The sequence below is a fragment of the Ambystoma mexicanum genome, chromosome 1q (assembly GCF_040938575.1).
Source record: "Ambystoma mexicanum isolate Mex_15411 chromosome 1q, UKY_AmexF1_1, whole genome shotgun sequence".
NCBI lineage: Eukaryota > Metazoa > Chordata > Amphibia > Caudata > Ambystomatidae > Ambystoma > Ambystoma mexicanum.
The window spans coordinates 1,160,128,686-1,160,154,292 of NC_090922.1; the positions used below are offsets into that span (position 1 = coordinate 1,160,128,686).

The following is a 25,607-nucleotide window of genomic DNA, read 5'->3' on the forward strand; positions in this document are numbered from 1 at the left end:
CTTTGCCTGCATCCTCATCACACTGTCTCACTCTCACCTTTCCCTGCACCCCCCTTTCTCTCTAATCCTTCCTGTCACAACACACTCTTTTCCCATCCCGCTATCTATATATTTCTCGCTCACACGCACCTCCTTTTGCTCATCCTCGTTAGCAGCATTCCCCTCTCTCGCTCTTTCACTCTCTTGCCCTGCATACTCTCTGGCATTCTTGCTCTCTTCCTCTTGCTACTGGTGCCTATAAATGCACACTGCAATGGGCATTCGCAAATTCCCAAACTATTGGTTTTGCCAAAGCTCGTTCCTCAGAGATACCAGGTTGGTTCGCAGTCTAGCACTCCGTGGCTGAACATTCACTCGCACGTCGCTCTTGTAGAGCAGGCGGCACATTCGCTGTTGTGTGGATACAGGCGCCAGGGAAACACCAACATACCCTGACAGACAGCGCAGCTCAGCAATAGACTCGGCCCCCCTCCGGATCCTAGAGGAGGGTGGATTCAGAGTGCACCAGTGGCGTTCGCTCACATTAGCCGGGCGCATTGTAGTCCGCCTTCTTGAAAGGAAAGCATCATCACGTGACTCCCCATGGCAACGGGAATGCCATTGGTACAGCAGCAGCAGCAGCAGCAGGAGGAGATGATTGAGGGCTTGCAGCTTGATCTCCCTGAGACCATTTGATGCGTTAAGACGCAGAAGCCGGCCGCAGATAATCACCCTAACTTTAACACCATCATACTTCTCCTGAGCTCGACACCCGGCTGCGCTTTCCGTCTTCTTCAAGGATTCGAGAGCGTTCTGCAACCATGAGCCACCATTATGCCGGGTAAGTGCTGTACTGCTCTCGGGGATGCGCCTTCTACCCTGGTACGCAGGTCGCCTTCTGGGCAGGCGGGTTCAGTTACTTTCCGTGGTACTGTACTACGGAAGCGTACACACGAAAATGAAAGGGCGACAGTGAGAGCTGGATATCGCATAACTTTTGCTCTTTCTCGCTAGGTTTCTTTCTTGTGATCGTTGCATATGCGAATTAATAGCAGAACTATCTTTCACTCTGCAGCACATGCCTTTGTATTTTTAACGTATTGTTTTTGGGCAAATTAAATTGTTTTTATTATTAGTACTTTTATTTTTTATTATGATTTTATTATTTGTATAGGATATATAACAGGCCTAAACAACTAACTCAAACCACAACTGGCCAGAAACCCAAAACACATTAGTCATTAAAGCCCGACCAGCTGTTCTCACATTTACGGTTTTCACTTTTATATTGGATTTTTTGTAGCTTTCAGAAAAATGCATTCAATCCAACATCCAGTCATCTAGTATAGCTTTGTCTCCTGATTACCAGACTCCCATGACCTTGTAGTATTACCACATGTTTTCACATAGAATACTCTGTGATGTTGTGAGATCAGCACATTTGTATCTGCTTCTTTATTTGATATTTACAAAACTGTAAACTGGAGCAGATCCGGCGATTCCTACAGCATATCTGCGATGCTTTTGAGCAAATGTGTTAATCGGGTGTGCATCAGGTATGAGAGTGGCAGTGCACATCTGAAATGTCCGTGTACATCTCCTAGCCTGCTGCAGTAAAAGTCTATGCAGTCTATGCAAACGCCTTCCAATGAGTGTCGAGGAGTAGTAAGTAGATCAGTACTTGCCCTTTTCATGTCATACGCTTAATTTATTTGCTAACTCTTTTCCATCTGTGCAAATCTGCTATGCTCATGGACCTCTAGTTTGCTCCAGGAAAGACATGTGCAAATCCTTCCCTAAGCACTTGCCTTCCGATGATTGTTGGGGAGCAGTAGATCCGTATTGGTCTTTTTATTTATGTATACACATAGTGAATAAATTATCTCCCTTCCGGCTCAAGCTTCCCCGTTTTCATTCATATTTCTGTTCAACCATAAAACATGGATAAGCAATGATCATGAGTGTACCAACAAGTGAATAACAATAATGGCTCCCACTATTCAGATAGTGAAAGAGATGCACATTTGTAACATGGTCTACGCTGTCATTAAGAGTGACTGTGCATCCTGCTGAGCTCCCTAAGCATTTGACAAGCACATTTTTAAGTTTGAAACGAGAACAGCGTTGCTACAGAGCACAATGCACATGTGTTGCAATAGAAATCACTTGCGCGTTGGCTATGTTTAACTTACTTGGACATTGTGAATGGGGCAAATCATTTTCGGGTTATTGAATGCTGCCAATAAATCTCCCCCAAGGCTGCTAGACAGTACATTTAATGAAGCATAATATTTGGTGACTGTGTAGGGGTGTTTGATTCTACATTTATTTTTCTGACCATCGTAGACAATGACATAGGTTACCCTGGCCCCATGTCTGTAAAGCATACCTTACAAAATAGCATACAAATGTGGTGCATCTTAAGCACATTTGTCAAAATCACTTCAAAAGGTATTGGTCACACATTTTAATGTCCCAGTAATTACAATAATATGCCACAATGTAAAGCCCATACGGCGCCCCTTGAGATCATGAAAATGGCAGTAGTGCGCAGTGCAAATCACAACAACATAACATTTGTAGCTCTGTGTTTTCTTGACGTCGGTTTTCAATATAATACAATATTTCTTTTTTTAATAAGAGGGCCGTAAAAGGATTACACAAGACTGTTTTTCTTCTATGCAATGAATTCAAGTCACCCAAGGTAGTTGGTGTACCCTGATAGTGAATAAAAGATCCCAGTTAATGTTGGGCCTAGTCAAGTCAAGTTTCCCCAACCTATGATGCACTTATTACCCAGACTTTGATTGAGACGTATAAACAGATTGTATACGATTGTATGGCAGTAACCCTTGGGGTGGAGAGATGGTTCACGTTTGCGCAGGTAGAGATTGCAAATATGGAAGTGCCCTTGGTCTGCAACAGGGAACATTAGTACAAGTGATCCCGATGGCATTGGGAGGCTCCTCTCTGTATGTAAGAAGTCCCCAGGCCTTCCATTTCCTTTAATGAGCAGATCTGTCATGACTGATTGGGACCATTTTCTCCTTTTTAAAAGAGGTTTTATTTGAGGTGCTGTTGGGAGATTTTGGGTAATATTTTGTCCCATCCAAGAACTTGGTTAAGCCTCATAGGGCCAGTTGTGTTTTATTGAAACAAAAGTCCAAATTACCATAATACAATTGAAATTAGGACTGTTTGTAGATAGCAGGATGTAGAAAACTGTTAAGTGGGTCTCCTTTGAAAAAATCCTTGCAACTGAATTTATTAAGATTTTTGAGACAAGCTCAACCATCAAATATGATTTTTTGGATTTAATTTTGCTGAAATTGTGAAAAGCACTTTTTAGTTGTCCTCCTCATTCAACTGTATACTTAGGCGATACAGAGGGGACGGGAACACAGCCGTAATTGTGCTCACACTAAGGTATTTGTGTCAGTCTAAATCAGAGCCATTAAAACACTGGCTGCTGCTTCTGCCCGCTGGAGTTTGATTTGATCTTTGCGGCCCATTGTGATGACATTTAATGCAGACATGATGCGGCTCATGGGAGCCCCTGCTAGTTAGGTCTGTCTATCCACCATAAATCCGTTGGAGTCTCAGTAATTACCAGGCAGTTCAGTGAATTGCAATGATTAAGTCATGCATGATGGATTTAATGTTGGGCTGTGTAATGGAAAGGGGTGTAGGCAAATCATTGTCTGTTTTGAGTGGACTGGTCTTTTGGGGTGGGTACACTCGGATGGTTCTTTCATTGACATGGAGTTAACTATAACCCCTTGAAGGACTGTTTGAGTGTTCTTGTAGAGGCTATGTTCTGAGTGGGTGATCGGTTCCCCAGTTTGATTGCCATCATCTTAGACCTGTGGGCTCAATAATGGTCTGGGATGCAGACAAACATGGGTGGCACTTATGCAAACTTGGAAAAGGCGTGGAGGTTAGGTTTGCATGTGTGACCTGGCTTTGTTTGAAGAAAGGAGTTTTGTCAAAGACTGTGTAGCCAACCTCCAAATACTTTGGCTTACAGGTCCCATCACGATCGATCATAGGAGTTGTCCTCAAAACATCAGGATGGTGACTGGTTGGCTGCTCCTGGTGGAAGGAAACCCTAAAGATTGGCCTTTTAGGTCATGGCCATTGCTGGACCTGTAATGCTCTGTGTTGGGAGTGCGCTGTCTCTCTGGGTTAGCAGTGGAAGGCATATCAGATAATGGGTGTCAAGCTTTGAGTCTTTTTGTGAATTATTGCGTTATCTGTGTGTATGGATTTGTTTGTGACAATATCAGTCGCAGTTCAGAGAGATTACAGCTTTTCATTATTGGTGGCGACATTCTTATTTGCAACTTGGATAATGTTGTTATTTCGTAAGGTGCAAGTTGAAATGCGGTTGCTTCATTGCAGCCCAAGTGGAAAGATGGAAAAGGTATGGGGAGGAAGAATCTTGGAAGCCTTCTTACATTCCAAACATTTATTGTGATTGAAATGAGAGTGGAGAAGTGCACTATAGCTAAATGTCCATATGTCATCGAGGACAAGTTAAAAGGACATTTCAATGCCAATAAGGACATGCAAGTACACAAAATCCAATAGCGTGATAGCCCATGTAGTGCAATATCTTAGCATATTACGTACAAGATCTCACAGGCCTAGAAACACTTGTGTACTAGCGTGTTATAAATGCCATATCATATGCCATATCATCTCGGGAGGATAGCTGAGGGGCAAAGTGCTCGCCTTGGGAGCAAGACGACACGGAGCAACACAGGTTCGATCCCCGGGTCCGTGCTTAGAAACCTCTGGGTATTAAGCGCATTTTGAATTACCTATCATATCATATCATAACCATTGGTGGCATCTATGTAATGTCAACATCCAGGGACCATCAATTTCCTCTAAGTCATTTGTCCAAAACCAGCACAAGGAGAGGTTCTGCATGATTATTATTATTACCATAATAATGGATTTTCTGAGGTGCCTGAACACATAACTCAGAGTAGGGAAAGAATTCAGAATCTTCGAAGTGGCACTAAGTCCAGGTCCACCATCTTTATTGGTCATCAAATTCTATCTTAAAAAGTGAGTATTCAACTGTTTCCTGAAGTGGGGATGATTATCCAAGGACCCCAGGTGAACGGGGTGATTGTTAAGTAGGGAGAAGCCTGCAGTGCTCAGCCACGGGCTACCATATCTCTTTTCTTAACGTGTGCCTGCCTTAGGGAGAAGGAGTTGAAGGATCTTAAAAGCCTAGTAGGGAAGTACTTGGTGATCTTCTGCTGCATATATCCAGGAATCGTTACCCAGTAAGCACACTGGAAAATGCACAGAGATTTGAAAGACAACCCCTGCTCTAACCAGGTAACCAGTGCACAGATTTGGGAGTTGGCATTATATGGTCTTTAGGCTTCAATCAAAGAATCAGCCTAACAGCTTATCCTGGATCACTTGCAACTGGTGTGTCAGGCCCAAAGTAGGCCCAAGTATGAACTATTGCAATATTTGATGTGTCAAAGAACTAGAGCCAAGGTCCCCTTAACATTTTGAGGAAGAGTAGGGTCCCTTTCATGTGATGGAGATCATAATGCACTTTCCTGAAGGAAGGAGAGCATAAGAGAGCGAAGGAGAGTAAACCATCAAAGATGCTGCTTACATTTTCTGCTGCTGGTGCAAGGGTCTGAGCAGCAACTGTGGTAGTGGGTCAGGAGAAAAGCATTGTAGGAAGGATGAGCGTGCCAAGGAACATTAATTTTGATATGTTCAGGCATAAACAATTTATGTTTCGCACAATTTGAACTGGAACTGGTTGAAAGCTCTTTTTAGAGTTGAAAGTGTGGCTCCATAAATACAATGGCAAAACGAACCAGCCTGTGCAACACTTAGCTTAGGTTGTAAATTGCCTGCAGTGGCCCCCCTGTTGTCTCCTTTAAGTGATCAAGATGTCCTCTGTTGCAGGAGCAGTTTAAATGCTGCAAAAAAGTATTATAGTTAGTGCGTTGGTCTGAACTGCCGCACGTGGCGTTTCACTACACATGCATATGCCTTTTAGCTGTACGTGGTTGTTCACGTGCTTATGGTATGCCTTTTACAGGGTTTTAACTGCATGTGGTGTACACGTGCTTCTCAAAATAATATGTCAGTATGCTCGGGCCATGGGCCTTCTTTCCCAACGTTTTCAGCACAGGGCAATGCGGGTCACTCAAGCAAAGCACACACTCTGGCTTCGGCAACACAAGGATGCAGTTCAATTTCGACAGTTAAAGACCTTCTGTGTCCAGGTCTTTTGACTGCTCGCAAGTGGCTGGCTGACATACCCTGGAGTAGACATTGGGGCGTTTGTTGATGTGCTGCTGCATACTGGGATCTTCTATGCTCTCTCCCCACCTGTCGCCTCACCCTGGCATGGTGCAGTTTATTGCACTGCAAATATCTTGGAAACCGTGCATCCTAGGGCCTGGACCTCGAGTTTTGTTCCACGTTTCGGGACCGGTCCTTCTATGACCACATTGTTGTTTCGCTGATTTCAGGCAACCGTCTCATGTGTGAAGGTGCTGAAATCTGGGGAAATGGGATTGGGTGTCTAAATGTCATATAGCTAATAATGTCCAGAGGGTCTAACAGGTAACTATGCAAAAGTTGGTGCAGATTGTTGAAACAGTGTGGAATTGTATAAGGAACAACGCTTGGCCAAGCTACAAACCGACAAAGAAATTTTGACTTGTGCTGAAATCCAGGGAACGAGGTGGGGTGTCCAAATGTCATGTAGCCAGTAATGTCCGAGGCGCTAACAGGTAACTATGCAAAATTGGTGCAGATTGGTGGTGCGGTGTGGAATTATATAAAGAACAACGCTTCGCCACAAACACATTTTGACTTCTACATACATAAATCCCTTTTGAACATGTCATTAAGTTGTCCGACTCCTCCTTCTGGTTCACCAGTTATTTTTTGTGGAAATTGAGTGGACTCTTGCCAGCCTCAAAGCATTCATCTTGTGCAAACCTATCTTCCTCCAGAGATGTTTGTGTGCTTGTTTCTTTCTTTTCACATTAGCTAAATGGTTTCCATTCTTTTTACCAAACATTTTTCATTGGGGATTTTTTACTGCACTTTTTTTACTTCTTTTCTTGCCACCAAATGTAGATGGTGGGTTTGCTTGAGGGAGGAGAGTTTTGCGCGGGAAAAAGCAGTAAAGAATCTGCGCTTTTTAACACTGTCAAACATTGACAAAAATGTATTTAACCTAGCTACATCGGTTCCATACCAACTGTTCCTTTTAAACAGGGTTTTTTCTTCTCGATAATGATGGGAGGCAGAAGTTCAAGAGTTCTGGGAATTACATTGTGTAAGCAGGGTACACAATTTCAAGTTGCAAGCTACATTCCACCCATAAAAAGTCACTCTCCACCTCAATTCTGGACATGCATACAGAACACCATTTCTTACTCGCCAAGAGTCAATTATCACTTGTCAATGTCTAGTGGCAAGTGCACATTCTGCACCCAGTTGTAAGTGAGGGAGAACCTCATCAGGGAGGCATAAAGGAATGGCTGAGCAGTCAACATTTGAGCAAAGTGAGAGGTGCTTAAACATCGCAGTGCACTGAGATGTTCAAACTTACATTTAGCCAGGTAAGGAGTAGGGACTTTGCCAGATCTTAGTCTAACCAGGATAATGAGTTAAAATTGATGTTAGCTAAAGGCAAGGACCCCCAAGTAAGAACAGCATTGAGTGTGTGAGGGGGAACAGTGGGACTGATGGAAACATAAAAAGCATCACACATATTGGTGAAGAGAAAGATGGTAGTATTTCCAAAACAATAGGGCCAGATATTTAAATCTGATCACATACAATGAGGATAGTACTGGAAGTGGTCTGTGAGTTAGCCATGCAGTCAGGCCATTCACTGACGAACAGGGAGGCAGAACCAGGGGGCCTGTAAATGGTGACTATTGTGAAGGTGGTGTTAAGGTTCAGTAAACATTTGCTAAGCATTCAAAGGATTTAGCCAGTGGAATAGCAATTGGGGTGAAAGAGAAATAAGCAGAGGAGATGAGGGCAACGCCACTTCCAGCTTTCTTCTGTTCATTCATTACATGGGGCCTCATTAGGACCCAGGCGGTAAGGGGTTTACGGCGGCGTAAACAGCGCCGACCCTTACCGCCTGATTCCGAGGTCCCTTAGCGCCATGGAGGTTTTAACACCTGCTTTTAGCAGGTGTTAAAATCCATGGCGCTAAGGGACCTTGTTGTTAATTACGCCACCGTAATTTACGGTGGCGTAATTAACGCCTTCCCCACTCCCATTATGCCCTATGGGGCAAAAATGGGAATGGGGAAGGGTAAATGGGTTAATGGGGACTTACCGCCCCACTCACCTCGGAATGGGGCGGTAAGTCCACCAACCACCATGGCGTAAACATAGTTTACGCCATGGTGGTAAAGGTACGACCCAGGCGGTAACTTACCGCCTGGGTCGTAATGAGGCCCATGGAGTTGATAATTAGCAGATAAAAGTGTATCATTCAGGGTAGTGCGACTGTTGGTAAACAATATTTCTGTGTACCCCCAAGAAATCCATGTTCCGGTCTTTCAGGAGATTCAACATTTTATTAACAGAATGAGCATTTGAAGTACCAATATAGAAGATGGGTTTGCGGCGATAGCTTTTTTTTAATGGAGAGCGGTAGACAGACCAACATGGGAGCTAACCCCAGGATGAGATAGTGGGCACCCCTTGGTCCTTTGGGATGGAGTAGATGTCCCAGTTAAAGACCAACAAATTACTTGAAAATTAACAGGATTGCCAGAGAAGGGAACTGTTGCATCTTGTGACCTTCCTCAAGTGATAGAATGTTGGTGTGAGGCTCGAAGCAGGGGCACGAGATGCAGAGAGTTGGTTGATGAAGAGAGTAGAAGGCGGATGTTGCCAGGTCGTGGCAGAACCAATCCTGTAGGTACTAATTGACGTTCTCCTGCTTCTAAGGAGATATCCTGACTACTATGCAGGTCGAACGCTATGCATTCACTGGAAGCAACAGTGGGACTATTGGCTTGGTTACTAGGTTTGGAGTATTTCAGGGTTTCCCAATTTTTATGAATCGGGTCACATTCCACTGCTGACACCCTATAATAAGGGTATATAAGAAGGCAACTGATCAGGATGTGTCATGGTTGATGGTATGCACTTTTGTTATACTCAAAAACTAGGCTAGCCCTACTTTAAGAGGGATTGCGTTGCCTCATACTGAAGTTTAAAGGGTCGGTCAGAATGTCTGTAAACTGAATATCATGGGCCTTAGTTCAAAAACCTACTCCTACTCCTACTCCTGCTCCTTTCACTATAACTTGAAGTCTTAAACAAAAGTAAAGTTCTCCCACAAGGAAAATGATTTCCTTATCCTGGTGTCTTAAAACGAAAGTCTCCTCTGATACCAGGGGAATGACTCCCTTCCCCTGGTCTTGGTGATCATACAACTCCAGAACAAGGCCAGTAGGAATGCCCTCTTTCCTTCGGCTGTTCGTACAATCTTAAAACTGGTTCCAGGGGGAATGACTCCTTTCTCCTGGATACTGGTTATCACACAGTTCCAAAAAAGGCCTCCCTTCCTCTGGCTTTTCTTACAGTGTTCAATTTGGTTCCAGTGGGAATAATACTGTTTCCGCAAAACCTCAAAACTTCAATACAGTAGGTACTAACAGGGAAATTACTCCCTTCCCCTGGTATCTGTGATTCTCTCACAATGTACACAAACTTTGGACAAGGGTTAATATCCTTCTCTTACTTCTTTATGATGCAGTATTCTGTCTGGTTCCTCTTTCAAGACTCTTGCAGTGTCCCATGAACCTCTCTGGTCACTGAAATGAGGAGCTCCTCTTTTAAATTTTTGTTTAATTTTGCTTAGGTTCCCAGACCCCTCTTGGTTCTCTTTCTTTACTCTGACAACTTGATTTACTTTCCTGCCAAGTGTCGCTCTGAAGGGGTTTACCCCTGATGCACAACTGTTCTTTTTCAGCCCTTTGCTTGTCACTGATACCAGGGAGATGACTGCTGACACAACTGTGGGCTTCTTTAACTCCAGAAGCAATTGGCGTGCCACTGGTATGTGGGAGACCACTCCTGATGCAACTCTGGGTTTGCAACCCCCTACTGGGTCTACTGTGGGCCCCTTACCATCTCCATAGAGTTCTCACGTTGCTGGTTGTTCCTGGGCCAACGGCTGCAGTTGGTTCCTCCAGCCACTGTACCTCTTGGCTCCCTTTCTTTCCTGTAGCTCAGTGCTAGCCTAGTGGGGCTTGAGGTTTTCCATGTTCTGCGTTTTCGCAGGTCTGCTCTTTTTGGGTCTCATAGCTCCCTTCGCCTGCAAACTCCTTTCAGTCTCAGCACCTTCACCGATGAGGACCTTGCCGGGAGAGAACTCTGTCGGTTCCCTTCTCCAGTGAACCTGCTGCAGCTGCTTCATCTCACTCTCCCAGGTTTGGGTTTCCCGGGTTTGCAAATGTTCACGACGGCTTCTCCTACTCCCTAAGGTTAGGTTGTCTTTGCTTCTATTGTATCTGAATTGAACTGTCCTCATTACAAGGCTGGAATGTGGTGTTGGTTCCATGGAGTCTTCCGTATACCATCCTTGTGTCCGTACCTGATGCAAGTGCCCTCTCTCTGTTTTCTATCATCGGCTTTGTCTCATCATAGGCAATGGGTACAGATTGAAGATAGAACATGCATGCACTAGGAAGAGGGGGTTGTGAGGAGGTGTTATAGGTCTTGTGGAGGTTAGTTTAGGGGTGCTGTGATTTACAGGCCTGCACCCTAGGTGGCTGTCCTTTTCCCCAAGGTGGGAGTTCCTCCACATGAGGTCCTCCTGCATAAAACCACCCTTAGGGGCTGAATTGCGTAGTGGCCTCACTTCCCTAGCCTCGTGGGAGGGGACTCACCCCTGGGAAGAAGTAACGACACCTAGTGAATCGTCACAACAGTGATAAAGAAAAAGTGGTTCAAATATAGCGGAAGGAGACCAACCAGCTGTGGAATCTAGAATGCATCGGGGGCTTAACAAGGAAAATGTATCTAATTGAGGACACGAAGAGCAGTGAAGAGATACCCAAAGCTGTAATGAAGTGAAAGGAGGGAGAGGAGTCAGAGGGGAAACCAGATGTGCAACACAGGAGCACCAAAAACGAATCCCTAAATAGTATATAAGGTCAAAACGTGAGAGGATGGGAAAAAGTTGATAAAGGAAGGGGATACCGCGTCACGCCCGTCGGTGTCCCACTCCCACTCCCCGAGGACCCACACATCCAGGTGATCCTCTCTCACTGGTTCACCCCCAGCAACTGGATCCAATAGCGATGGCCACGTCCTGGCCACCTGGAACACAGATTCCCGCGGACTAGCCAGGGATAAACCTTCTTGTTCTTTGTCCTACTCCTGCATTCTGTATTCCAGTCCTTGTTCTACTCCTTCTCCCTTGCCCTTTTTCCTACTCCTTCTGATTTCATCCTAGACCATCAACCTTCTTCCAGCCCTCCTCCTAGCTCTTAGTCCTTCCCCGTCATCTAAGTCCTTCATTCTAGTTGTTCGTCATAGTCCTTCTATGTCCTAGTCCTCTTTGTAGTTCTAGTCCTACTCATTCATCCCGGTCCTTCATCCCAGTCCTTCATTATAGTGCTTCATACCAATTCTTCTGCCTAGTTCTCCATTTTTCTAGTCCTTATTCTTCTTCCGAGTCCTTCATATGTCATACTTCTCTCTGGTCTTAGCCCTTCTCCTTTATTCTAGTCCTTTTACTAGTTCTTTGTCCTAGACAGATTGTTTCTCAGGCATATTATCTCAGTCACAGTCTACCCCACCGTGTGTATCACTTCATCTATGTTGTCTTCTTTCCTCACTCCATATGTCCATTCTGTTCTCTTCCTCTCCTTCTCTCTTGATTGATCTTTACTTCTTTCCCTTTCTCTCACTGTGGAGCGTGCTGGCAGGCAGGAGGGAAAACACAAAAGAAAGGGCTGCATGGAAAGTTTGCAAGAGGACACCAAAATTACTTCACTCTGGTATGCTATAACAGCAACCGCACGCTAACCATACATATGGATCTGTGTGTTGTATTTCTATAACTGGGGTCTTGCTTGGTTGGAGGGTTTGAGGTATGCATTGAAACACTGTCAGCCATGTGCTTTCGTACATGTTACCGACAATGCCAACCTCATCACCAATCACAGCCTAGATGCACTCTTTATCACAGAGACATGTCTCACCCAGAACACCACGTACATCCTAGATGTCTCCATCTCCACAGACTGCAGCATCCAACACAAGTACTGCAAAGAGAAGAAATAAGGAGTGCTTGCAATCATCCACAGGACCTCCCAGACATACACCCTTCACACGCGCACACACAGGAACATCCTTGCAACACCTCACTTGCCAGTTCCTGCTCACTCATGCATGGACAGCTACCTTATCACACAGATACCCCAAACCAACCCGGTCTTCAAGATCATAGCACCTCATCACAACAGCACCTGTCAACAGCACAACTCAAATATTCCTATAAGACCTCAAACTGTCTGAACATCAAGGTACCAAGAAGAACAGAGGGGCTCTAGTCGAACTGCTCAACAATATTGATATCAAGCAACCCATCACAGAACCAACCCACCACAAATGCATCACCCTCAACCTGATATTAACCACCGGTCCAGCCATGATATGTCTTCCTCATCTACCTATGAGCTGGACAGACTAGACAGCCATATGCATCCAGCTCCTCCACACACCACTCCACCACCAGGGCCAACCCAAACCATCCAAGACACCCAACTTCTCCCTCAAGAACATCCCCATGGAGGTACTGGAAGGAAACCTCATTACTTTGTATTGATCATCTAATGTCTCAAAGAACATTAACTGACACCTCAGCACATACAGCCTAACTGAGACCACCAGCCCAAATGCATCACTGAAACTTTGATTAGAAATACAACCCCCTCCACACCTTGGTACACAGGATCAAAAGCACACATGCCTTCTGCATGCAAGAAAGAATCTGGAGAAAATACCATCAACAGGAAGACTGCCTCACCCTCGGAGTCCTTCAGTTCGCAGCACACATGAGCTCACCATTGCAGTCAAAGCAAACTACTACACAACAACCTTCATGGAAGCATACAACAAGAATAAAGCTATTTTCCAAGCCATTGAGCACTGCATCTACCACCTGCCAAGCCCTGCAATGTGCACCGCCCTCCCCTCTTGTAGATGGCTGACTATGCATTGGACTAAAGGGTAGAAAGGGTAGGAAATCGCCAAATAAAGTGACCGCTCTCAGAGCCAAAGGGATAGCCCCAAATATTGGGTGAGGTGTGGGCGTGGCTTTCCAATTGTGCAAGAGGATCACACTGAGTTGCAGAGCGCTCTTTCACAGTCAAATGTTGTGTGGAACTAAATGCAACCATGCTCAACACTAGAAAGATTCTGCACAAGAGTAGCTTTTTCTTTCCCTCTGGTCTGTATGACTGTGGGCGTCATGCTCTTCATTCTCCTTGCGATATCACTGGTTTTCAAAATCAAGTGTTGTGGGTTGGACTTGGATGGGTCACCTTCATCTTGTTTGTCATCATTATCATTATTCTCAGACTTCATCAGTGAATGTGGGTGGTGGTGGAGCAGTAGACCATGAATATAGCATACAGTGCAACTGTGCACAGTGTGTTGTTTCTTCAGGCTTGTCAGTAGATGCAATCTGCAACTCCTTTCTCCTTTCACTCCCAGAAACATTGGGCTGAACAGCTTCTAGATGCCTCTCTCTTCGCTTGGCACTTTTAGGAGATCCAGACATGGTGGCTTGAAAAATGGTCGCTCCTCCACTGTCCCAAGGAAATGCCACCTGAATAGCATACTGAAAGTCACTGAATATACTTCCCTCTTTCTTCAGAACTCTGCAAAAGTCATTTACCAGCACCTGGTTAATTTTACAGAGATGACCTGCAAACAGGGCAGCTCCATGCATTTTTCATTGTTATTAAAGTGTAAGATTGGATGACATTAACTTTATGCCTTTATGCGTTGTTTTTGCACTTCAAAGTGCTCATTGTGTAAATGCTGCCTGCCATATAAGCATGGTGGGCATCATTTTCAATGGGTTTCCATAGGATCTGTCTGCTTTTAGCAGGTGTAAAAATAGTACTGGTTCCATAGTAATCCAATGCATTACTAGCAGCATCAAAATAAGATGCTGTGTGTAATGCATGCAGATTTGTATGGCGAGCAGATGCAGACTGCAGCAGCAGTAATTGCAGCCTCTGCGTATTGCTTTTTCTTGCCATTCAAGGGTGATTGTGCCTTTATTCTCGTTCTGTGACCAAAAAGAGGTGTGTTTATGTTCAGCTGTCAAGCCCACAGAAAGACCAGCATTGTCTTGAACCAAACATCCAAAGGCACTTTCAGTATTACTTTGAGTCCCACAGCTGAATGTAACATCAGTTTCTCGAATTCCAATATATGCAGATACTGCCTTAGTTCTAGGGAGTTCATAGTGTGAATGGGAGTCCTTGTCACCTAATGGGGAGTCACTCCCAGTGAGGTTCTTCTTGCCCAAACCCCTGGGGGAGGGTCTTGCGGAGCTTGTTCACGTCCCCAGTCTCAAAGGGGTTGACTCTCCTTTTAGGAGAAGGGACAAATACCCTAGATTTGTCACATACCCCTCCTGTTATATGGGAGGGCCCGCTACCAAAGCTGTTGTTCTTTTATTAGATGATCCTCTTCCAAAACTCATGAAGGTTACTCTCTTTCTCCAACACATTATGGTTCACTATCTGGGGATTTGTTGCTGCATCAAAACTGTGAATTTGTTTTAACCGCCCTCTGGGTAATACGTGACAACCACTGATGGAATTGTGGGACCTCTCTACCTAGGATTAGTTGGGCAGGTAGCCTAGTTATTACAGTGGCTTGTATGTAAAGACCTTTCCCCAAGATGGTTATAGGTACTTTAACCAGCAGATATGTTTCGGTGTGTCTGTGGATACACTGAACTTCCTCCTTTTGTGGTTCTCTCCAACCCAATGTTATTCGTCTAGGGCACAGGTGCACAAGTTATGGCCCGCGGGCCAGTTGCGGCCCACCATGCTGTTTTATCTGGTCCCCCCCGCAACAAAGACTTTCCTAATGGAGTGCGGCCTGCAAGCAGCATCGGCCGCCCTCCATTAGGAAAAGTCTTTGTTAGTCTTCCGGGCTGGACAAAACACTGAACCTCATTGGCGCAGTGCACACGCGCACGCACCACGTAGCTCCTACGAGTCACGTAGTGCGTGCGTTCTGCACCAATGGAGGGCCAGCACTACGGCTGGCGTGGTCAATAAGGCTTGATGCCGAAAGGCATATCAGCCTTGCCACGCCAGCCGTAGTACCAGAAACATCGCCAGTGTTCCAGCTTCCCACCAGTCAGGTCAAGTAACCGATTGGGGGCATATGTGATTTGATTTGGGCACGTCCGGTAAGTACATATGTTAGGGGGTGGGAGGGTGGGGGTTTCCTAACAGTTTGTTTGTGTGTGTGTCGGGTCTGTCCTGCCTGTATGTTTGTGCACATGTTGAGATGCAGGGGTGGGGGGGTGTCGGATCTGTCTCTATGTCTGTTTTTGTGTGGATGGGCAGTGTATGTTGAAACGCGGGGGTGGGGGGTGTTGGGTCTGTTTGTATCTTTGTTTTTGTGTGGATGGGCAGTGTATGTTGAGATGTGGGGGTTTGGGGGGGGTTGGGTCTGTCTGTATGTTTGTTTTTGTATGTATGGGCAGTGTATACTGAGATGACAGGTGGGGGTTCGGGTATGTATGGGTGTATGTATGCTTGTTGGTTTGTATGCTGGTGTGGGGGTTTCAGGTATGTATGCATGGTGTATGCTTGTTGATCTGTATGCTGAAATGGGGGTGGGTGGGTCTGTATGTCTGTATGTCTGTATGTGTGTAAAGTAGAGCCCACAGAAGCCTCCAAGGCACACGGGCGAGGGCGTTCATATGAGGCCACGGATGCCTGTGTGGGACCCTCTTTCATATGAGGCCAGGGCTGCCTATGTGGGTGCCTCGTTCATACAAGGCAAGGGCTGCCTATGTGGGTGCCTCGTTCATACGAGGCATGGGCTGCCTGTGTGGGTGTCTCTGTCATAAGAGGACTGGGTTGCCTGTGTGGGAGCCTCGTTCATATGAGGCGAGCACTGTCTCTGTGGGAATCCCTTGGTGCCCAGTCTGACTGGGCCAGGTCACCAAGGTCTTCTCACCAGCCAGGTCAAGTAAACGACTGGGGGCACATGTGATTTGATTTGGGCACATGTGCAATGCAAAGTCAAAACCTCACACAGCCCACAGTGACAAACCAATATTGACCCGCATTCAAGAAAACCAAGCTCAAAACAATAACACGTTGTTTAAGGCGGTCTATTCTATTTCCAGGACCACTGCTTGACATGCAAAACAAGTTCCACTGCAGATGTAATCTCATCCTATGTAACAGCGTGCCACACACCTGTGTCAAAGAATAACTAAAAGCAGGGCCTAGCATACAGGCACCTCCGGAGAATGAGCAGGGCCTAGCATACAGGCACCTGCAGAGAATATTCTTTAGAGCAGGGCCTAACATACAGGCACCTCCGGAGAATGAGCAGGGACTAGCATTCAGGCACCTGCAGAGAATGTTTTTTAGAGCAGTGCCTAGCATACAGGCACCTCCGGAGAATGTTCTTTAGAGCAGGCCCTAGCATACAGGCACTGCTGGAGAATGTTCTTTAGAGCAGGGCCTAGCATACAGGCACCTCCGAAGAATGTTCTTTAGAGCAGGGCCTAGCATACAGGCAGCTCTGGAGAATGAGCAGGGGCTATCATACAGGCACCTCTGGGGAATGTTCTTTAGAGCAGGGCAATATCTGATCTGTTTGAGGCAGTTTGTGCCTTTGAAATAAAGTTAAGACTTCTGACAGCTCAACTGGAGAATGGGATGCTGGTACACTTCCCTGCATGTGCAGAGGTTTCCCCCCATGACAAGTATGTAGGATGGCATCGGCATGTGAAGGTCCTGAATGAGCAATAAATGTTTTTGAGAATCGTTTCACACAATTCAAATTACAGCAAGCCTCTTTTCAACTTTTTGCAGACCCTTTCTCTGCTGATGTTGACAATGTGCCACCTGAACTTCAACTGGAAGTGTGTGAACTTCATTGCTGTAGTGCCCTCAAAAATAAGCACAGAGAGATGCCTTTATTAGCCTTTTATCAGTCTCTGAACACTGCTCAATTCCCCAATCTGTTGCGAGAAGCATTAACGATGGTATCTATGTTTGGCAGTACTTACATTTGTAAGCAAGTTTTTTCACAACTGAAACTACATAAATCCAGTCTAAGGACAATATTCACTGACCTACATCTCTATGCTATCCTGAGTGTAGGAAAAACCAACAAAATATGTCCCCACAGGTTATAAACTGGTGATACGGTATATGTATTACCTATACACACCTCTTTCTCTCTGACCAAACAAAAAATTGAAACTTTTGCACAAAAACATTCCGCAACAGGATCACTGCTAACTGGGTATGCTATTCCTGAGTTCCAGATGGTGTCCTAATATTCTCTATTTGTACACACTGACATCATACATAAGTGTAATAGTGCAACTGATGTTGTCAAAAATCATTTACTTTGATTTCGTCACTTAACTAGGTGTGAAATCTCACCATATACATCAAGGCTGTTTTTCATTATTTAATAAAGAACATAAGACAATCTTTTACACATGAGCCTCTGTGGCATTTCACAAACTGTTAGACACTATTTTCTTGGATCAGGGTCAAAACATATGACAAAAAAATCAACAGTATCTCAATAAATCATGCACCATACAAAACAATAATAATCAGAAAAACATGCATCAATAGTAGAAAAGGGAGCTATACATTTAGAAAAAACAAACAGAAAAAAATAAATATAAACTGAAGAAACCTTTCCTTTCGGTAAAGACGCTAAGCGTCATAGAAATTAGATTCTTCTTCTATGTTAAAGAAGTATTCTAAGATTACTTAGTTTCTACCCTAATTTCAGTTGTGGAAATCCTCAAATCTATATTTCAAGGGTGCCAAGGAGGGAAAATGTCCAATTATTATTCCTTGTAGGGTTTGAAGGCAAGTGACTAGTGTCAGTTTGGTTGATGTATTTGCACTTGCCAATCACTGCTTACAATACTACTCGGGTCTACGTATAAGGTCTGGCCTAGCAGATGCAGGCACAGATGCCACCTCTGGGGGCCGGAGAAGGTCAGCCAGGTATGGTCAAATACGCTTCGGCGTGAAGACTTAGACAGAAAACGCCTTCCTCAGGACCAAAGGTCAGATGTGTAAGACTTTAACCCCTAGGGAAAAAGATAACAATAATAAGGGGGGATTTTAAAGTTAAAAAACCACCCATCGATGGCTGGACAATGTCTAAAAACATTCCAATTCCTATCCCAGGGTTGTAGCAAATAAATAATTCAAAAGTGACCAAATCCAAACAGATAGTCAATACAGCCGCTGGAGCAGAAAGGGGGAGCAAGAATACACACCCGATCCCAGTGTAAAGTAATTCAACATGCACTGAAGAATTGTGCTCAGAAAGAAAAAAAAGAAAAAAAGAAAAAAAAAAGTATGTTGCTCCTTACCCAAAATAAAGAAATTAAAGTAAATGAAAAAGTGAATAATTTAAGAGGACAGCCACTTTATGGTTTCAGTAGGAAGAAAGAAAAAAAAAGGGAAAAAAACTGTCCCTGTGGGCACTAATTGGCCTAGATAAGGTGAGTCATTGAAAACAAGGGGCCCTCGATGGTGGAAGAAAGGGAGGTCTTAAAAAAGTGTGCCCGAAAGACAAGGGCAATACTTTACCTTAAATAGGGTTTTAAGTAAGTCGCTGAAATACAATTCCAGCAAGCCCAGATACAAATGCAAAAGTGTCGACTCACTGGACGGCACCAAAGTACACTACACCAGATGTAGTCTGTACCTGCTCCAACGTGCCTGAGAAAAGACAAAAGCCAAGCCACAATATGTGTATTTATTTTCCTCTTTCCTCTAAGAGTCCTTGAGGGAATGCAGCATTTAGCATCAAAAGGTAAAGCATATAAATAAAAGCAATACCTTGCTATAATGGCCATAAAGGGCCCTGTGTTTTCATGTTGACTCTAGTCTCTGTGGCTGCTGGCTGTTCGCTCTTATAAATCTGTCTAGGAACGAAGATAAAGACAAAACGGGAGGCGTGTTAGAAGTGCACTATTATTGTGTGCAAGCCGCAGTTGTAAAGAAAGACTTAAATTGTTAAAGGGCAGCAGGCACATACTCACCAGCTAGTTGCAAAAAAGCGGAGTTACTTCCTCCGCTATAATTAGACATGCAAGTCTTCAAGTAACAGAGCTCATGTCATTGCTCTGGAAATCCAAATAAATCAGCCCCTTTAATAATGTGCTGCACAGAGGTCACCCCGTTACCGTGGTACAGAGTGAACAGCGCAGCCTGAGTGTGCGCCAAGATTTTGGAAATTATTCGTGTAGGAGCATCGAGTTGCATGACGTACAGCAAGCAGTCCACGTTGTCATAGTATTTAGAAGACTGAGAACATAGTCCATGTTGGGGAAAGTGCGCCAAAATTTTGATAGTGGCCAAGTTGGAAAGTGCACCCTGCCCAAGAAGGTTTCTCTGTACTCAAGGGGCCCATATTCCAAGTAAACGATGTAATCAGAATCTAAAACTTAACCGAAATAAGATCTTGGTAGTGTATACCATGATGTTTGGCAGGCTAATAGCCCTCAAATAGCTGTTGGCTGTTCAAAAACAGCCATATGTCCCATAAGTTTAACTATGCCTCATGTGTGACAACTAGGGGAAAGTCAGTAAGGTTCATAGGTTGGCTGATATATCAGCCAGCATAGGTGAAGAGATGGCTGCCGGGATCTCCAAAGTGGGCACTAGACCAGGGCGAAGATGAAATAAAAATAACAAATGGCCTCTAGTGGTCAGAGTGTAATAAATGCCATAAGGGCAAATATGGGTCTAAAAAGACTTGTGTACTGCAACAGTGCTGCTAAATAAATTGTCTAATCAATGAAGGTGGGAAGGCGCTAAATAGGCCCCATTCAAAGGAATTTGATTCTGAAACCCTATTGGGGGAAAAAAAACAAAATGTTGAAGAGATTTTAGCAGAGCCCTATGTAAGTGTAATAAAGTGACCTTGTTTTCAAGGATCACTGACAGCATAACAAAAAGCTAGATTAAAGCGTGCCCAAGATCATTGTGGAAATTCATAGGAGGGAGATTCTTCATTGAGTCCTCTCAGTTTGTCAAGAGTTTGAAGACGATGGATCCATCTGGATTCTTTGCTATTAAGAGCTCTCTTCGGGTTAGAGCTGTTTTTCACAACATCTAACACCCACCATTGGATGTCATCAGGAGTATGTGCAAAAGCAACAAAATGAGACACCATTGGTGCTTGGTGGTTCTTGCACCTAATCCTGGATCGATGTTCATTGATCCTTGTGTGCACTGGTCTTGTAGTTTGGCCCACATACCTCAGTCCACATGGACACTGGATGCAGTATATTACATTCGATGTTTTGCAATTAGATAAGAAACGTATGTCCCATGTTCTTTCCTGAATTTTAAAAAGGACATTTTCTTTGAATTTACAGGCACGGCAATTTCCACAAGGATAATGTCCCAACAATGGTCTGAGAGTTCTAAGACTTGTGTTGGACTTGCCGTGGCTCGTTGAATGCACCAGTTTGTCTCTCAAATTTCTCGATATTTTGAAGGCAAATGACGGTTTGCCTTTATCTTGTAGGTAGTTGCTCACCATTGGCCAATACTTCAAAAGTGTCTTCTTGATCGCAAAGGATTGTGTGCTATAAGTTGTGAAACGTTATGCGATTCTGGTTTTGTTCCCTCGGGCTGGGCTCCAGCAAGTTTTCCCAGGGGGTAAATCTCGCTCTTTTGAGGGAGTGAGACACCAATTCTTCGGGTAGCCTCGTTCTTTGAGGTCACTGGCAAGTTTGTTGGCATGTGTATAATAATCAGCGGTCTCTGTACAATTTCTGCGGAGTCTGAGAAATTGGCTAAACGGCAAATTCTCTTTAAGAGATCTTGGATGAAAGCTCTTAAAGTGTAAAAAGGTGTTTCTGTCAGTAGTTTTTTTGTGCAAGGAGCAGGCCAGATGTCCTACTTTTACATTAATGCATAAATCAAGGAAATTGATTGTCGATTTGGAGTGCAACATCGTAAATTTGATGGTATTATGTTGGCAATTCAAATAGCCAAAAAATCTTGTAGGGACTCAATGTTGCCCCTCCAAAGAAAAATCACATCATCAATATACCTATACCATTTTCTAATATATGGTCTATAGATGTTGTTTTCTGAAAGGACATATCTCATCTCGAAAGCAGCCATAAACAAGATCGCAAGGCTGGGATGTAGGAACATCATCATTGTAGCTTGAGATTCAGAAACTTACAGCTGGGAAACGCTGCAATGTTTCTCACTGATCAAGTATGTCTGTTTCACTGTTCATCTCCGAAATACTCATGGTTCATTGATCACTTACAGTCGTGCCAGTTGCTGTGCAAAATGACAGAGCTTGTGCCTTCCAAATCTAAACCAACATAACTTGTGGAATGTTTGAGCACAGTCTTTCATCCTGTATGATTTGCAAATTTATTCTAGTGCCAATACCTCTTTTTTCTAAGAAAGAAATGAGAAAAGTGGAATGGAAAATGTGTATTACAAAATGTAAGTTTAAAATACAAATAAAGACCGGTACACCTCCAAAAAGGTATTCTCTTTCCATGTGTCTAATAAAAATTGGGGGTTGAAAAGGACCCCCCGCACGCCCCGCCTCCCGCCCATCCCACATTTACTTTTCAGCCCACTATAGGCAGCATGTAAGGTACATTCAGTCCTCTGCCAAAAACAGTTGTGCACCCCTGGTCTAGGGTGTTTGGCACTCCCTTTATTCCCTGTACCAAAATAGGCCAAAACCTTCTAATGTTGGATGGTGGCGGGACCCTATAGATGGTTTGGTTTCCCACATACAGATATTTATTTTTGCCTTTTCCTCGCAACATCCTACCCTTAGGGAAAGCATTAAATGGACCTAGATGGACCTTCTTTTGCTAAAGATGGAGGAGCTACCATCAATGCCTGTTTATTTAGGGCAGTGGTGAAAGCTAACCTGAGAGTTTCTGACATGGTAGGCAGACTCTTTTCTGGACTTTTTCTGGGCAGATGATTTGGAAAGAGTCCAAACATTTAGGGGATAACATATCGTGAGATGCCCGAATTCCCAGCACAAATAAAATGTGTGCTCTCCTGTTGGAGGAAGAGACAGTTGTGGATTTATATAACTCCCCACCCCCGATTTCCTCATCTTGAGTATCGTTATAGAGTCCACTATCCTCTGGAATATCCTCTGGGTCTATTTCCCCCAACTGCTTGTATGTATTAGACCCCTCTCAGCAGTATGTTACATTCTCAGGGGTAAGTTGTTCTTCCTCTCTTTCACGCCCCACAGAAAAACATTTGGTGGGGAAGACAGATAGGGTGTAGGTTCAGAATTTTCTGGGTTTCTTTCCTCTACTGGGGAAGTGGATTCCCAGGGCATTTGGAGCTCCGAGGACCGTAGATTCTCCCTGGAGGTGAGAAGTCCTGCCCTATTTTTATAAAGGTTAGGGTCCGACTTGCTTGCCAAATCATTGGGAGTTAAAAACATTTCTCTGGGGTTCCCCCCCCCACCCAAAGCCCTGTCCTCCGGGTCTCTCTACACCGCTCTCCAGCCCCCTGGTTTGATGGGCTTTCCAGGACAACCTTGTATATTAAATATCCCACCAACTCTTTTCTCTGGATCTCGATGGATTGGGAAGAATAATTCAGAAGGGTAAACTTCAATGACCCTACACAGGCTAGAATGGGCAGTATCATAATGCCATTCTTGCACCAAGATTTTTGCAGGTCGGGTCATATATATATATATTCTTCAGTTTCTCTCCTTTCTGTCCCCCATATGGTTCAATGTCCTGTGGTTTTCTGGGTTCTTTCCAACTTACAATCTTCCAGCAAACATTGAGAATTGAGATACACAACAAATTGCTGGAATTATACAGTCCGATGAAACTGAGAGACGCTTAAATGTTTGCATTTTAACATGATTTTAACTTGTTTGTCACCACATATACATATATAGGTTTTTAACGGTATAGTTGATTGTCTGTGCACCACTATGTTTACACTGATCACGATTTTATACACTTTTTTACATACACTTATGCACATTAGAGTTTGTTTTAACAGGATATGCAGTGTTTGAGGAATTTCTTGCCGTGTTAGAGGGATGATGAGTAGATAAGATAACATCCTGTCCTAATGTACACAGTCCCCTCTTGCCGCACTCCCATGCACTATGTATTAGATAACAATGAATTCAATTTGAGCATTACTTAGCTGCTCTATGCATCAGATTAATGAGTGGTACATGCCATCTTGAGTAACACATTTGATCAAAAGTTTGTAGTTTCAATGTGTAGATCTACACGCCGTGCACTATACAGAAATGTGGACACTCTACCATTTAATGATTATGCACTAGGCATTTTATAATGTTGAACTCTCTCAACTGACGATCATGGGGTCAATTAATATTGTTGACCACTTTCTCTGTTTCACCAATAGTAGTGCATGAGATGGGCGATCAACAGTTATAAGATGTTGAAGCTCATACATGGCATAGAGGGTCTCCTATGATCGGCACCCACCGTTACGGGCAAGTTATGAGAAGCCCACTGTGGGGAACTCACATATGTCTAGTTGGTCTAAATTCCCTATAGAAAATATCCCCATATGTATTATCTATGGGGGTTAGAATATTAATTCCAATCTAACTGTGTTTTAGTCAATACAGTTTTTTATATGTCAAACATGTCAGCCTCTGACTTGCTCTGGATGGGTGTACTTTTCATCAGAGTCCCTCTTCCATTTCGGCAGTAATGAGCGCCGTCTCACTCTGCATCACTGTTTTTAAACTCTATGGTTCTAAGGGAACGAATTGTTGTGACCAAGCGGCAGGGAAAGCCGCGAAACGCGTTAACGTTCCCAACGCGCACATCTTTTTTGCACTTTGGGGGAGCCTTATGTTAATGGCTTTTTAATATGTTTGTGCCGTCCTGCAAGGCACCAATAAAGATGACTTTTTAATTGTGAAATTGGACGTCCGGATTAACTTTTTGGGCTAAATGAAGAGTGCTGCTCAGTTTTACCTGATTCTATCAGTGTGAAGAAAAAAAGGATATATATATATATATATATATATATATATATATAAATATATATACCCTTGTCTAAGTAATTGATAACTTTATCTCTCCCTTGGATCCAGTAATCATGGGGACTAAAGATCTGATAATTATTCCCCTCTACGTTCTTCCGAATGGGTAAAATGGCTTTGGAAGGCAAGAGGTGGAAGGGGATGCCTAGACTGCCTTCTTTAACATTAGGGTGATCACAGGTCTCTGACCGACCAGGGTTCTGCTGCCTTAAATCTAAGGGAGAGTGGGACAAATACATCTTTGGTGTCGAATCGATGGACTTCAGGGCATGAGCCAAACCTGTGACACAGTGCTCAAATCCCACTTTTGACACCATTTGTGGCAAGCCAGGTGAAGGACTCGGATCAGAGGACATTTTATCAAAGGGTTTTATTTAACTTAAAGGAAAAATGCCTGTCTAGCTCTATTATGAAGAAAGGAGTTCCCTTCCAAACAAACTATACTAAGGTGCTCGTCAATAGTCAAATTAACAAAAATGGGCCTCTGTCCAAAACCTATCCTCTAAACGGGCACTACCACGCCGAAAAAATATAAAAGAAAAACTAAGCAGATTTTCCTGCCTTAGAAGTTGTTCACCCTGATCTCTCTCAGGGCTTCCAGGAATATTTCCGGGTTTAGGATCCAATGCTTATACTTAGAAAACAATTCACCCTGTTTTAACAATTCATGACCACCTGTTAAAGTTCCTAAAGTTGCTCAGGTTTGCAAAGTAAAGTCTCAAGTTCCTGAAAAGGTCAAATGTCCAAGTTGTCGTAGGTGGAGAGATAACTCCTTAATCACTCTCTACCATTTGGGTAGGTTTCTCTCCACTAGGATATGTATAGTTTGCCTTTGTATTCCTCTTGATTCTAGTTGTTCATTTTTCTTATTGGGCCCCTCTGGCTCCCTAGGGTTTCTCTGTCCCAACGTGTCACTTATCGCCCAGGGGTATTTGTAGCCCATCTTTCCATATGTTTCTCTTGGTTCTCGATGGTTTCTGTGAGCTGTTTGGCTGATTGCAATATTCAGGTTCTTCAGGCTCCCGCAACCCTTAGCGTTACTTGCTTCATTATCTCTCTCTGGGCCTTTTTGCCCCTAGTATGGCGTTAGGATAATCCTTCTCACCCTTTTGCTCTCTAGTCTCTCAGCCCACTCCACTTTGAGCAACCTGGGTATCTTCTAAGTCACGGGGTGTGATCCAATGAGCTGGCGTCTGCTTGGGTGCATTGGTATTTCCCACGGCTTTCTGGCGTTTCTGTCTGGATACAAGTGAGTT

At 44.0% G+C, this 25,607-nt stretch overlaps 1 protein-coding gene across 2 annotated transcripts in view; it reads left to right on the forward strand.

The window, feature by feature from the left end:
• The first annotated feature begins 601 nt into the window (after window positions 1–601).
• ERICH3 (glutamate rich 3) overlaps window positions 602–25,607 on the forward strand; it is a 728,475-nt gene continuing 703,469 nt past the window's right edge. For both annotated transcript variants that reach the window (XM_069641907.1, XM_069641908.1), the window contains exon 1: window positions 602–820. In XM_069641907.1, the coding sequence (XP_069498008.1) occupies window positions 801–820 (20 nt within the window). In that variant the 5' untranslated portion in view covers window positions 602–800. The remainder of the gene's footprint in view (window positions 821–25,607) is intronic.